General features: G+C 41.7%; 1 protein-coding gene across 6 annotated transcripts in view; it reads right to left on the bottom strand.

The window, feature by feature from the left end:
• Positions 1–15,276, bottom strand: part of ITPR2 (inositol 1,4,5-trisphosphate receptor type 2) — a 248,590-nt gene that overhangs the window by 167,532 nt on the left and 65,782 nt on the right. For all 6 annotated transcript variants that reach the window (XM_014260468.2, XM_014260471.2, XM_014260470.2 and 3 more), the window contains 10 exons: positions 13,888–13,987; positions 13,607–13,767; positions 11,286–11,427; positions 10,402–10,560; positions 9,353–9,525; positions 7,062–7,181; positions 6,775–6,960; positions 5,967–6,218; positions 4,973–5,117; positions 3,890–4,040 (listed from right to left, as the gene is read on the bottom strand). In XM_014260468.2, the coding sequence (XP_014115943.2) occupies positions 3,890–4,040; positions 4,973–5,117; positions 5,967–6,218; positions 6,775–6,960; positions 7,062–7,181; positions 9,353–9,525; positions 10,402–10,560; positions 11,286–11,427; positions 13,607–13,767; positions 13,888–13,987 (1,589 nt within the window). The remainder of the gene's footprint in view (positions 1–3,889; positions 4,041–4,972; positions 5,118–5,966; positions 6,219–6,774; positions 6,961–7,061; positions 7,182–9,352; positions 9,526–10,401; positions 10,561–11,285; positions 11,428–13,606; positions 13,768–13,887; positions 13,988–15,276) is intronic.

Genomic DNA, 15,276 nt, shown 5'->3' with positions numbered 1-15,276 from the left:
ACTCGAGGCCGACCACTGGGATTCTGGAGCCGAGGCTACAGAGGGTCCGAAGCCAACTACACTCCCACAGAGAAGGAAATCTTAGCTGCCTATGAAGGAGTCCAAGCCGCCTCAGAAGTGATTGGCACAGAAGCACAACTCCTCCTGGCACCCCGACTGCCAGTGCTGGGGTGGATGTTCAAAGCAAAGGTTCCCTCTACCCACCACGCCACCGACGCTACATGGAGCAAGTGGATCGCCCTCATCACGCAGCGCGCCCGTATAGGAAACCCAAATCGCCCTGGGATTTTGGAGATAATTACAAACTGGCCGGAAGGTGAAAACTTTGGTCTCATTGATGAAGAGGAGCAAGAACAAGTGACACGAGCTGAAGAAGCTCCACCGTACAACCAACTGCCAGCAGAAGAAACACGCTATGCTCTGTTCACTGATGGTTCCTGTCGCGTCGTAGGGATGAACCGGAAGTGGAAAGCAGCCGTATGGAGCCCCACACGACAGGTCGCAGAGGCCACTGAAAGAGAAGGTAGATCAAGCCAACTTGCTGAACTCAAAGCTGTTCAACTGGCCCTGGACATTGCTGAAAGAGAGAAGTGGCCAAAACTCTACCTCTACACTGATTCATGGATGGTAGCCAATGCTCTGTGGGGATGGCTGGAAAAGTGGAAAAGGGCCGACTGGCAACGCAGAGGAAAGCCAATCTGGGCTGCTGATGAGTGGAAGGACATCGCCACCAGGGTAGAGAAACTGTCTGTGAGGGTCCGTCATGTAGATGCCCATGTCCCCAAGAGCAGGGCTAATGAAGAGCACCGAAACAATGAGCAGGTGGATCAGGCTGCAAAGATAGAGGTGTCAAAGACAGACTTAGATTGGCAACACAAAGGAGAGTTGTTCCTAGCTCAATGGGCCCATAATACCTCAGGCCATCAGAGTAGAGATGCCACCTATAAGTGGGCACGAGACCGAGGGGTGGATCTAACCATGGACAGTATTTCCCAGGTTATCCATGACTGTGAGACGTGTGCCACGATCAAACAGGCCAAGAGGTTGAAGCCGCTATGGTACGGTGGGCGGTGGTCCAAATATAGATATGGGGAAGCCTGGCAGATTGACTACATCACACTGCCCCAAACCCGCCAAGGCAAGCGCTATGTGCTCACAATGGTAGAAGCCACCACTGGATGGTTGGAAACCTACCCTGTGCCTCATGCCACTGCCCGGAACACCATCCTGGGACTTGAAAAGCAGGTCCTTTGGAGGCATGGCACCCCTGAGAGGATTGAGTCAGACAATGGGACTCATTTCAAGAATAACCTTATAAACAGCTGGGCTAGGGAACATGGCATTGAGTGGGTGTACCATATCCCCTACCATGCACCTGCTGCGGGAAAAGTGGAGAGGTACAATGGACTGTTAAAGACTACCTTGAAAGCGTTGGGTGGGGGATCTTTCAAAAATTAGGAGCAACATCTAGCAAAGGCCACCTGGATAGTTAATACCCGAGGTTCCACCAATCGAGCAGGCCCTGCCCAATCCGAGCCCCTGCATAAAGTAGACGGAGACAAAGTCCCAGCAGTACATCTCAGAGGTTTGTTAGGAAAGACAGTTTAGATCAATTCTACTTCAAGTACAGACAAACCCATTCGTGGAGTTGTTTTTGCTCAAGGACCAGGTTGCACATGGTGGATAATGCGGAAAGATAAAACAACACAATGTGTACCTCAGGGAGATCTGATGGTTAGGTGAAAATCATGAATAAATGCCCTTGTCTGTATATAATGTATGTGTTGTAAGGTTAAAATATATATATATTAATTTTGATAATAAGTTGACGATATGGGGATAAGGGGTGGAATGTCCTGGGGTGACTTTATGATACTGGTATCCCCAATCGTCTGGTTTATGTTATATATTAAGTTCTGCACCTTTAAGACTGGCTTTGAGAGCAAGAGAGGGGGAAGAAGAAGCGCGCAGTTTGTGTTAAGGAAAAACATCACTCCCACACATCCCGCTCCTGGACTGTGGTGTCTGCAGCACGGACAGACAGTGGGGACAGAGCTTCCCCCTGGCTTTTAGTTAGTTTTAGCTAGCTGAGGCAGAGGAGTTCCCTGGACCTTTGTTTGTTTTTTTTTTTCCCAATTTTCTTGGATCTGTGCAAGCCTGCTCTGGACTGAACACCCAGCCAAACCCCGGGAGCTCACGCCTGTGGCCCACCGGGGCCTGGGCCTCGGCACTTTCCAGCGCCGGAGGGACTGATAAGAACCTGAGCGAGCCGAGCTACACCACATGGAAAGGACTTTTCTTCCTAGACTTGCCATCCCATCGAACAGCAAGAGGTTTTATTATTTAATATTACTCAATTTCTGTTAAATAAACAGCTTTTTCCACTTCTCTCTAAGGAATTTTTTTTCTTTTCCCGGACCAGTTAGTGGGGAGGGGCATTTCCCTGGGGAAATCCCCATTTGGAGTTTTCTTTCCTAATTTGCCCTAAACTAAGACACTCGCTTACATAGCTTGAAAGGAAACCCTTCTGCAGAAATAAAAGGGAATTAAGGACGAAACATGATTTTATGGGTAATGAATGTGAGTAAAAACACTGAACAAGATGTATAATCAGGATTAAAGGCTTGGGCAGAGAAAGAACTAAGCAGAAGAACCACATCTGCATGTCCCATGTTGCCAATATGCCAAGATTGTGTCTGGAGTCAAACTGTGTCCAGAGCCATTTAATAAGAGAGTCTGCAATGCAGTCTTTCAGGGACAAAAAAGGGAAACATAATTCCAAGTGTCTGGGCATACAGTCTTTTCTTTAGCGCTGAGGAGGGACTGCAGCCAGCTACAGCATGACATGGTGTGCACTGCATTGCAGGAAAGACTTCCAGAGGGTTTCAGTAAAGTCTGCTGGCAGTGATGGAGAGAAGATCAAGAGGAAAAAAAGCATATGACTTCTTGGTTCAGAGATGACAATGACAGTGCACACCTTTCCAGAGTGTGTGAGCCTCAAAGAAGAAAAAAAGTTTTGAGGAACAGCACACTCCTGCAGGGCATTTGAGGGAGTGACTGAGCAAAATGATTAGAAAAACTCAAGGCTGGGAAAAGGCCTCCCAGAAAAAACACAAAATAATTGTTTCCAACAAGACAGCTCATCCATTTTGGTGCCATGAGCCAGCTGGCTGGCAACACCAGCTACATATTAAAATAGAATTTGCTATCACTCGGTCTTCTGGACACAGCCCACACAACTCTCACACCTCTCTTCCACTCACACAGGATAACTAAACTGCTATATTTCAGCACCTTCCTGGCATGCTCATTCTTCAATGCAATTTTAAACAATGGTAGCAAAGGCAGTGGGACACACAGAATAGTCCTAGGGTTGTCAGAGAGGCATTGTGGTCTGGGTTCAAAAAAGAATATTCTAAACTGACAAACACAGGCAGAGGATTGCCTCCTCTGGACTTCCATTGGGTACTTCTGCAACTGTGGGCCCAGAAATATCTCATTTTCCCTTTCAGTGAAGTGCTAAGAAGATTAACAATGAGCTGTGTCACAGATGAGCCACCATAATCCCAGTGCCCAGGCAAATGCTGCTTGAACTCCCTCAGGATGCTCAGAGCAAGGGGCACAAAGGTTTAGAACCAAAATTTCAAAGTTCCAAATAAGCAAAGGAGCAGCAACACCAATGCAGTACCCACAAGTCATGAAGGATGCAACTCTGTTCAAAAAGGTTCCTTTTTAGCTGATCATCTTAATGTCCCCTGCAATTCATTCCTGTAGGTGGGCTGATGTGTGAATACAGAACCTTGAAAGAGTAATCAGATTTTCCATAAATTATTTCCAACTTAAAAAGCTAATTACCCACTGGAATAACAGTCTTTGCTGCTCATCTCACCTCCATCCTGAAATTTGCTCAGCCTTTCAAAGTATGATGATATGGGAACTTGAACAATATCTAGAATTGCCAGCAGCGTCCGGGTCAGTCTGAGAAGCTCACTAAAACTATAAAAGCCAAAGTATATGAGGTTTCGAGCCAGATGTACCACCTATGAGAAAAAGAAATTAAAAATGAAGGAAGTACTGACAGCCTTTGTGATTTTCAGTTGCATTTCACACAGAAGCTTCCACAGAGATTCAGATCTTGAGTGCATTCAAACTAGCACAAGTCTTCCCACTGATTTTTGGAATAAGACCAGTGACATTAAATGTTTGTCAGGATTAGACAAAGAAATTGGTCAGTCAGGTTACAGCAGACAGCAAAACCAAGGTGAGATTAAGAAAGGCTTGAAAGGATAAAATTCCATCTGCAAAAATACATAAGATCAAGAAGAAAGACTGGGAAATTATTTAAAGAGGCAGCAGCTTTGGGGAAGATGGAAGTCAGAAGAAGAGTCAGAAGAAGAGTAAGATGACTGTGATAAGTTTGCACAGAGGTGATTTCAGGTGACCAGAGGCAAAAGCAACAAAGAGAAGTAGGCTGAAGGAAGAACTATAAAAGCTGTAAGTATTTCCCCTTTATACTTTGCTATTTGAACTTAGAAAATCTAGGCCTATCTAAAGATTCTGTCAGGAATTTCAAACAATGTTTAAACCACAGGATTAGGTTATTCAGAGTGTTTGACTGAGTGGAATACCCTATACAGAAAACAGCACTTATACTGAAGAATCCTTAAAGGTTATTTCACTAATGTAGAAAGAGCAGGAATTTTCATCATTCACCCCCCAGAAATCCCCTCTCCCTCCACTGAAATGCAACCACTTCAGGAGAAAGAAGGAAAGGTTGGAAAAACACAGCAGACAAGAATATCATTTTCTGTGGTACCAGTCATCACCAAGAACAATGAATTAGGAACATGTGCTTCTTTAGGATATTTTACTCCAACATTTATTCTGCAACTGGCTTTAGTTTGAAAGAAGCAACGTCAGCTTATCTGAAATGAGGAATACTGCAAGCAGAATGCAGATAACTGAGAAGTACCTCAAACGTAAGTTTATTTTTCTCTTTGTCTCCAAATGGAAAGGGTTGATTCACAACTTCTTTCAAGTACTCTTCTACAAATTCCATTGTCAGTGCAAACTTTGTCTTCATTTCATTCCTTGAAGAGTCAGTGAACGAATCATACCTACAATACAGAGGACAGAAAGAAAGAAACTTCAACACCTCTAATATCAGGATCAGCTGTCACTAAAGAAAAAACAAACTGATCGTGATCCTCTGAAATTACTCAGTTCAGCTCTTTGGAGATATGAAAGTGGATGCACAAACCTTCCCTCCAACAGTAGCAGGAAGGCTTGAAGCAAATGAGAAGAACATAGACAGGATAATACCACTCTTGTGGCAGATAGAACTCTTAAACCTTGCTGTGGTCATTAACAGAAACAACACTGCCTGCTGCACTGCTGTGCTGCTTCCTCTGTCTCTCCAGCCAGATACTCCCTGGCTGGGAGCATCCCAGTTCTGCTGCTCCATCAAATCAGTGGATCCAGACAGGGTTTCCACTGAAATCAACGGTCCTTTCTCTAAAATTAAATTTAACACATGCTTAAGTACTTTACTAAGTGAAGACCAAAGCCTCTGTGAGCTGTTTCTGGTCAGCAGCTGTGTCTTAATTCTGGGTTCCCAGCTGTTGCTTTCTGTTGAACTTGAGTTATAAAACCAAGTTCCAGCCTAGCAAACCTGTCATGTGAGACACAATTGGATTACTTGGAGTGCAGCTGGTCTGAGGAAAGGCCATTCCATCTTCCCCAGCTTGTTTAATAAAAGAACATACTGAAAAATGAAATTTAAATATTTAGTGATTGAAAGCTGCCCATGGAAGTTTCCAAGAGTAACAATAATTAATAGTTCCATGCTCTGCAACAAAATGCCTTTTCACCCATATGATTTGTGGACATTGGACATGTACAATTTTGTTCTGAGACTGACCCTACAAAAAGCTTTTATACTTAAGTTTGAAACACTTTCAACTCACTCATGAATTGTAATCTTGGTAGGAATTTCAGTCCACAATCTGGCGTATTTGACAGGCACCACAGACTCCTGGGGATCTCTGTCCACATGCATGTGCAGCATCAGACGGCAAAAGGAAGCCCGCAGGTCATAGGGGAGGCTTTCATCAGACATACACCTGAGGATCAAGTCTACTGACAGCTGTGCAGAAATCTGGTTGATGGCAAGATATTGGCGGTCCAGGCACATTCTTGCAAAGAGGTTCAGTTGGTACCTTAAAAAAAAGGTAATAATGTGGTATTCAAGGAAATCACTTGGATAGAACACACCTCAGAATCTCATGCTACAAGCCTGTTGTGAGTCTTTCTGATATAAATCCTAAAAAATAACAAGAGTGACTTTGTTAAGCAAGGGAGCAACTTGACATTAAAAACTATTTGTTCACTTGTTGTTTCAATTTCATAAAACATCATTCCATGATTCCATTTCTTCTCTAATCTTTGAGACACTCAGGACACTCTGTCCTCAGAATGTACCTTGCTTCTGGGGCAGCACAACCTAAAATTAAAGCCCAATAAATAAAATGTTAGAGGGAAAATAAAAAAGACACACAGAGAGATGTGATGAGTAAAGGAAACTCAAGATTTGCCTGGAATAGGCAGCAGAGACTGTGATGAGTCCCACAGGAAAAACTTGAAATTAACTTTTAATCTCAGTTTCTGGTATGACCTGGTTTCTTTTTTTTGATATTGGCAAATGAACTGTATAAGAACAGCACTGGGGGTCTTAATGGAGTTTACATTTTCTTCCCTTTGAATAAGCAGGTTTACCTGTAGTAGGTAAGAACCTCTAAGTCAGCTTTTGTGCCCTCCTTTGCCTCCTGAGCCAGATGCCTGATGGCTTTGCCATGAGGCTCCTTGTTGCTGTCGATCCAGTAAAGCCACACTTCTTCTTCATCAATGTCATCCGAGATGATCGGGCATTCCAAGGGATTGTCCATTTGGGTTGAAACCAGCCTGCAAACACAAACCATTCATAATGGAGCCACGAGCAAAGTGCTCATAATTTAAGAGAGCAGACAACAAAAAGGTGGCATGTTCTGATTACAGATACTCACTTGGTCTGTATGAGAATGTCAGCATTCCCTGGGCTTAGCATAAACTTGCAGATGAGTTCCTGAGTTACTGGTATTGCTGTGGTGTTAGATACACACAGGTCTGACAGATAATCCAAGAATCTGCAGTCAAAAAAACACAGATGGAGCAGAACATGAGACTTAAACTACTACTAGGGAACTGAAGTAGAAATCTCTAGCACTCAGCATTAGAGGATGGGTAGACTAGAGGGACTCTGTATCATGATATTTATCAGCATATGATCTTTGCCAGTTCATACTCTTGCAACTCACAACACCTTCCACTAGATCAGGTTACTCCAAGCCCTGTCCAGCTTGGCCTTGAACACTGCCAGGGAATGCTGGGCTCCCAGAGAAGAGTGCAGATCTGTCAGGACCTGCAGATAGGACTGTGCATTCAAAGAGGTCATTCCATGTAAAGCAGAAAGAACAAAGCTTTGCAGGGAAATCAGTTTCCTCTGATTTATTTAGTTCTTCAAATTTAGTTCTTTTAACTTATGTTAAAAGATGTTTAACAAGGTTCAGGCTGAGGCCTTCCTCAAAGCTGGGACATTCATTAGGTACGTGGGTTTGTCTCTTTTCAGGGATTCCAGTGTGCGCAGTAACAGGAATCCGTTCTGCAGCCTTTGACAGTGAAATATAAGAAGGGCTTCTTCCTTCTATGTAGTTTCCACTTTCCATGATATTCATAGGAATTAAGTATCTCTGAGCCTACCACTCCTTTAGCAAATGTAGCTAAAACTGAGCAAGGTGCTCAGGAGCTGGTGGGGGAGAAGATGTGAGCAGGCGCACGTGCACACACACACACACACAGATCATATATTCCACTTCCTTAGAAATCCAGGTACAAACTCTGACCATCTGCTATTAGCCATCCAAGGATCCAACAGTTTGAACCTCTAGAACAGACCACAGTCATCACTAAAGTCTGGGAACTGTAGTGGGTGAGTACAGACAGCATTTTCAAGGTAGATTTAGGAAAAAGTCTACCCATAACTGAAATTAAGCTTTGTGACAACTGGTAATTAAAAGTGCATAGCAATCACTAAGATAAAATTAAGCAAACAGCACATAATTACATGGAATTCTGGGGAAGTCACCTGGTTGGAGCCAAAACTCAGGAAAGTTTTTAATTTTGTAGCTCATGTGTTTTAGAGCAGAATGCCACAATTCTCATTCACCCCAACACTCCTGAGAAAATCTACAAGACTCTCCATGAAAATCAGTATCAAAATCAAGTCTTTACTGTTCAGATTACACAATTCTGACAAGGGGCAATTTTGAAACATTTATTGCTCCTGAATTCTTCAAAGTGGATACAGAGCAATTGCATGATGTGCTTATGGCATAAATTCCATTACATCCTCCACCACAAGAAAACACAATGTGCAATTTTCAATAAACAAACCCTTCAGAGACAGAGCTGATCTCTTGATTTCCTCTTCATAGTGACCAAGCCCAGCCCAGCTGAGCATGGGAGAGGCAATGAGCTTACAGAGTGAGACAAACAGGCATATTGAAAATAACTGAGGCAGTGAAGCAGCAAGGCCCTGAGAAATATCCTTAATGGCTACCTGGAAAATGGTATTCACAATCACAGAAGACTATATTTGGCCTTCAATATGTTCATTTCTTATATTTGTATTACTTCGCTAATTTTACAACTGAAAACCCAAAAATAAAGAGATTTTTCCATTTAAAAATAAAGAAATTAATTCCTTTTATATTCTGACCTGAAGCTTATAAAAAAAAAATAATCAGCTGAGTGAAGTTCAAGGCCAGAAATTTTAATTTGGAATAAAATCTGGTCTAGGATACAGGTTTATGGGATCTTCACTGTCCTAGGCCCTTTTCAGGTCTGTCCTGGAACCAGAACCTGCAGGAAAACTGATATTAATAAAAGCTTAGAAAAATTGACATGTGTGTATAATTTACACCAGGATTAATAACAGGGGAACCAACACAAGTGGCAGTTTCACAGAGGAACTGCAGAGCTGGGAGAAATTAAACTTTCTCTTCATTTCTCTTTGCCCCAGTCAGAACTGAGACCAAATTTTCAAAGCTGTCCTGTAAAGTATAAGCCCTCTTTTCGGTAAACTCTAGTTTTAAAATGTGGATATGGGTAAATTCCAAGAATTACAGGTAGCTCTAATGTTTTCTGTACTGGTGGGGTTTTTCTCTGCCAGGTCAAAACAGGGAGAAAGAGACATCAAAGCAATGAACAGCATGTAATTCATAGCTACTGGAAAAATGCTACATGGACCACTTCAAACCTTGGCTCTCGATTTCTCCTGAGTAAATTCACAAACGTCTCTATTTCTTTAGCCGTGATGTGTTTCTCTAGCAGTTTTCTGTTGTTGTGCAACAAAGCTGTGATGGTGTCTTCTGCCAGAATATCATAACCAATCTGGGACTGCATGATGCAGAAGTTCTTAGCAATATATTCCTAAAAAAAGGAAAAATTCCCATGATGACCTGCTGAGCAGTAATGTTTTCTCTTGTAGAACCAGAGGCATGCAGCTCAGATAACAATCAAAATAACGTTCAAAACTTTCCTCTCTGAACTGGCCAGAGCAAAAGAACTTCTGAACAACTCAAATGTGTACCCTGAGAAACAGATTCCATATTAGGGATGACTAACTCTTCTTATTCTTTCATAAACCAAAGGAATGAATCCATGAAAATACATCCAAAATTCAAGAAATGGCAACCTCTTTTTTTTTAAAAAAAAAAAAAAAAAGAAAAACTGAAAGGTTTTTATAATGTTTAAGAAGCTTTTTTCTTGAGTATTCCCTCCTCTTTTTCTCTCCCTTCAGGACAGAAATATTTTTGTGAAACACTGAAAAGAAAACAAAGAAGCCACACAGCAGTTCAGGCTTTTATCTCCAGTCCCTTCAGTCCATGCTCTGAAATACCTCTTGTTCACAGGAAGTCTCCAGCAGTGGGAAATCAGGCTACCTGATATAACAACCTCTGCTCTGACTCACTGCCATCCCTCTACAAACGTTTAAGCAAGAGAAGCAGACAGCTTTACAGATTTCCCACTTCACAGTCCAGGCTCCAAGAACATATTTTTAATAACAGAAAGCTCATGAATGAAGCAGTGAACCCCAGTCTCAGTCTGAGCCTGAAAATGTACAAAGTGAACTTGTGATATTCATTGTTGAACTTTCAAGTCACACACTACTAAGCTACACGCACAAAAAAAAAAAGGCCTTTCCCCATTACCACAGAATCTCATTTGTAAGTGCAGAGAGCCATGTCAAACCCAGGACATATAATTATAGAAATCAGGAGGAAAATTATTCTCAATACCACTGACCTGGTTCTTCCTGTAGTCCTGTTGGGAGTGTCTTAGAACCCTGTAACATAATCTTAGCATGTATTTGTAGGGAGCATATCTCTGGTCACCCAGGTCTTCAAGCCTCAGCATTGACCCTTCACCTTTGTCCTTAAAAGGAGCTTTGAGGATGCCAAATATCTGTTCAAAATCAAAATCACTGAGAGTGAAAACCAGACCCAGATTTCTGCTAAACTTAGAACAGTCAATGGAAATGTCCTCTGACAGGATCAGCACAACAGCCTTGACTAAACACAAGTGGGGACACAATCTGAGACATCACAGCTTTATGCATTTGGGGTTAGCTTTACATTTCCCACCAACTCGATTGACATTGACTCTTTACTATCCCCAACTTTAAACAGTTTTAGTTACACATCTTAAATTTGGATAATTTAATGATGAAAAAGGAGGACAATGCTGCCTGCTATCCAATTTCATCCTTTTCCCTTTTTTTTTAAATTTCTTTCCATTGGCTTCTCAAAAAGGACATTAATTTTATTTACTTGCAAGTTTGCCCTCATGCAAACAAAGTCAGAGCTCCATAGGGCCACTATGTGGGGAACACTTGCAGGACTGGGACCATGTTCCATGTTTGTCTCAAATTTTGTGAACAACTTGCTCTCAAACATGATCTTAATCAGAATCACATGAAATTAAGAGCCCTCTACAGCCCCTTGTGCTTGACTCTGATTTAGGGACCAAGAGATGAGCTTTGACCAAGTAGTGTCATTTATACCCAATCCAACCACACACAAACCCAACCTGGCATAAGCCAAGTTACCCAAAAATAACTTTTTCTCACATCACTCTCTCCTACAATCTGTTTGCATATACAGTTAAGTTATTAACACAGTAGGACATACCTGAGCCAATATATTTTGCTCCCTCATTAATTTCTGCCGTTCCCGGTTTGGCTTGGTAATGATCACATCCAAAACTTCTTGCCCGTTATTGGGCACATCAGCAACAAAGAAAATGAGATCTTCCAGTAGCTTGGTTACAAACCTAGAAAGAATAGAAAAATCATTATTATAAACATGTCACTCAACACTTGCTAGGATTCATTAAGAATGAAAATCACATTTAATCACATTAAGCTTTACCTGGCACAATGGAACTTCCACACTGCAAAGTTAAGTTTGACATGTACTTAAGGATTCCAAGCCTTGGTTCAGCAGAAGCTTAAATCAATCACAGGGCTGTTTACCAAGGCATTAAACAACAACCAGAGAGAAAACAAGAGAAAAATACAGTCTTCTGGATTGATATACAGTGTTCAGAAACCCAAAATCTATACCAGTTGGCCTCAAGGCCCAGGAACAGTAAACAGAAACTTCCACAGCCTAGCAAGGATTTCTGTACTTTATTATGGGTCCATGATGGACTCACTAGAAGAATAAAAGCATTCTGCCACTATTGACCTATGAAACTGTTTCATATATATGCTTTTTCATATATATATTCATATGTAACTGCTTTCCTATGTATACTGACCCAAGAAACTGTATTTGTTTCACTCTTCGCTAAACAAAAGATTTGCCAGAAGCGGGTGCTAAAAAAAACCAGAGGCAGTAGTGATTCCTTCTCTCCCACTTTCAGAAAATGCAAAAAGACAAAATATAAATGGGGAAAAAAAAGAAAATAAAGTCATCATTGCCTCCTTGTTACTAACACCTTGCCAGGCATGCAGTAAGAAACACAGATGTCCACAAATTTCAAAGAATATCCCTTAAGAGCACCAGCAATCTTTTACATGAAAACTCAGCATCATCTCAATTTGGCCAATGTCTAGTCTATAACTAACAAATCTGCCAGCTATGAGAGAGGCAGGAAGATCCCCAAGAGATTTTCAGTCATCTGTGGGATCCAGACACAAAGTTACCATTATCCACAAGTGAGCTGGGCTGCTCACCTAAACCCTCTGAGTGAGCTTTAGGTCTAAAAGCCTCAGCTCCCTGGAAGAAAACAGCAAGGTGTGTGTCACCTCCACAAAATAAAGTAGAAAAGGCAACTGTAGGAAGAAATAATGATGAATAAACTGTTAGGACTCCCACTTCTCTGTGCTAGAAGGTGATAAGGCAGGAAAAAGATTATTTGGAGGGTTTTCCAAAGGGCAATCACAAGAACAAACAAATAATAGTACTGCTGTGAAGCAGCTCTGAAACATTTCACATGTTTGTTGTACTGTTCGGTCAACATAAAGACCTGACAATACTGACAGTGACACAAGGTTCATACAGGGACATCCCACCTGGACAGTGTCGTATCCCTCTATGGGTCAACTTCATCATGAAATGGCCCCACAGCTTTTCAAGAGTGAGTCCCAACACCCAGGCCATTAAAAATCTGCCTGCTAAGATATTAAACTATCTGGTCTAATTGTTATTGGAAACTGACTGCAAAAATTCAGTTTCATCACCAAAAATTAACATTTTCAGAAAAAAAGAAAAGCTGCATATGATGTATTACAGTTATGAATTCACACTGCCAGAGATGATGTCTTATATTCAGTTAAACCACAGGCAGCTGAAGACAAATAGTGAACTACATCACTGGCAGCAGAATATATCTGGCTACAATGTACAACAAATGTACAACAAAATCCCTTGATTCAGGGGTGGGTGTGAGAAGCAGACATTCTAATAGTGCCGCAGAAGAAATGGGAATGAACACCAAAATGATGTAAAATAGAAAGAACTGAGAAAAATAGAAATGAGAAAGCAAAGGGATCACTGGAGCAGCTTCTCAGCCGCACTGAGACCTCCTTCCAAGGTTTTTGAAGATTTGCAGTGTGGTGAACTTTAAGCAAGTCAAGAGCCCTGCAGTGCTGCTTTCCTGTACATGAGAATCAGATGCAATGCACCCTCACATTACAGCTCAGAAGGAGATTATCAAAGGAAATCCAGACAAAGACATTTGCCCAGGGAACTACCCATTTATTTATGTGGCCAGTGAGCTAGGGAGGTGCTGTTTACCCCCCTTCTACACAGGAGATACACAGATCAGCCTGAGGTACAGCAAGGATGCTCTGACAGAGGTGGAATCTAACCCCAGGTTGGCACTCTCAGAACTGAAGTGTCCTCTCCCAGTTACCTCTGTCCATGTGGATATCACCTACCCATGCCTGTGTTATCATGAGTAACCAAACACCAGTTTAGCAGGGGAAAAATTAAAACTCACTAACCTCCTTTCATTCTGGGTTATTGTTCCATTCTCCAGCTTTTTAACAGTTGATGCTAAAACCTTGTTGGCATCGTTGGCGAAGTCTAAGTCTCTGACCTCAGACAGAGGAACTGATACAATGGCGAAAGCTTCCTTGTCCTCTTTGGTCTGGCACGTCCCAATCTGCAATAGGTTTTGGTTTAAAGTGGGTGAGCAGTGCTCTTACCTTTATCCTAGTTATTATGCACATTTCATAGGTTAGAAGTGAGACAGCTTCAGGAGTGAGTTTGGGATTTTGTTTACCTTTAACATCACTGGCCTCTCTTCCTCAGTGTCTATGGGGATGCTGGTGCTGGTGACCCAAGTGTTGGTGCACAAGTGCCTCAGTCGGACATAGGAGTTCCTAAAGAGGGACAGAGCAAACAGCAGCTGAGATGGATCAGTCTTGAGCCCACATGGGCAAGTGGATGCCCTGCAACACCTGCCTGTAGCATGAGGCTGGAGCCACACCAGCAACTGCAACAAAAGGGGAAGGTGGACCTAAAAGACACTTGAGTACCCCTTTCCTTTGACTCTTTCTTTCTCACCCAGAGCAGAGCTGCAACAAGAACTGCCAGCATCTTGTGATTATGCAGAATGCTGGATTTAAGTATTTATGTAAGTCTAGGAGTAAAATATTCTTTAAAGAAAAAAAAAACACTATAAGGAAGATGTTATAAAATCCCATCTGAACAGAAATACATTTCATGAATAAACCCAATTCTTTTATTATTTTCTTATTCTGCAGAATAACGAACACTTTTAAGCTATCACAGCACAAAAGCCAGAAAGTAAAGCTGACCGTGGTTTCACAGCTTCATCATAATGATCTGCAAACCCTTGTTCCACAGCAAGCATTTACAGTACCAGTTCTCAACTGAAAATCAAGTGAACAAAGAGAAGATATGAGATCCTTCTAAATTCTTTCCATATGATAATCTGTGGTATTATCAAAAAGCAGAGCTGAGAAATCAATTACAATTTTAACTCTGAATTTTACTTTTGAAATATATTCACTGTGGTCTCCATTCACGCTCTCCCTTTCATGCTGATGGGCTTTTGAGTATTCCAGTAAGCAAATTATCTAGCAGAACTTAGCATAGCAAACACACTTCAAAGTCACATACATCAGTATTTGTGGGTACCCAGCTTTAAAATCCACCCTCATAACAACCAGCCCCGAGTGTCTGCAAGCCCATTCAGTCACAGCCAACACTGTGTGACTTATCTAACCAATCTCAGCTATGCTACACAGCTAAAATTTCAAATATTGATAATTAAAACCCAGAAGCCACTTACTGAACACATTTGAATAACAAATGAGCTTAGTGGCATCATGATCTGTCAGGGAAACAGAAGCCCAGCTCACCCCACACATTATTTTGTTGAGAACAATTCAGTTAAATCTATTAAAAGTACATTTTTTTCAAACAGTGCACAGAGCTCAATTCTATCCTCACACAGATCTGTGCAATATTTAGACCATTATTTCTTCTCTTCACAGACTCTCTCTAAGTGTCACTTGTTTTATCCTTATAATTATTTTACCCAGTCACAGCAGCAGTATCATGTTTTATACATCCCTTATTTATCCATGAACACTCCTCAAATTTTAACAGAAGGATAATACTTGCTCATGTTTGACTTTTTCTG

Source organism: Pseudopodoces humilis, chromosome 5 (genome assembly GCF_049639895.1).
Source record: "Pseudopodoces humilis isolate 2021_Gansu_Grassland_sample_001 chromosome 5, ASM4963989v1, whole genome shotgun sequence".
In the NCBI taxonomy this organism is placed as follows: domain Eukaryota; kingdom Metazoa; phylum Chordata; class Aves; order Passeriformes; family Paridae; genus Pseudopodoces; species Pseudopodoces humilis.
Note: the sequence above shows the minus strand (reverse complement) of the source record. Positions and strands in the feature narration are given on the sequence as shown.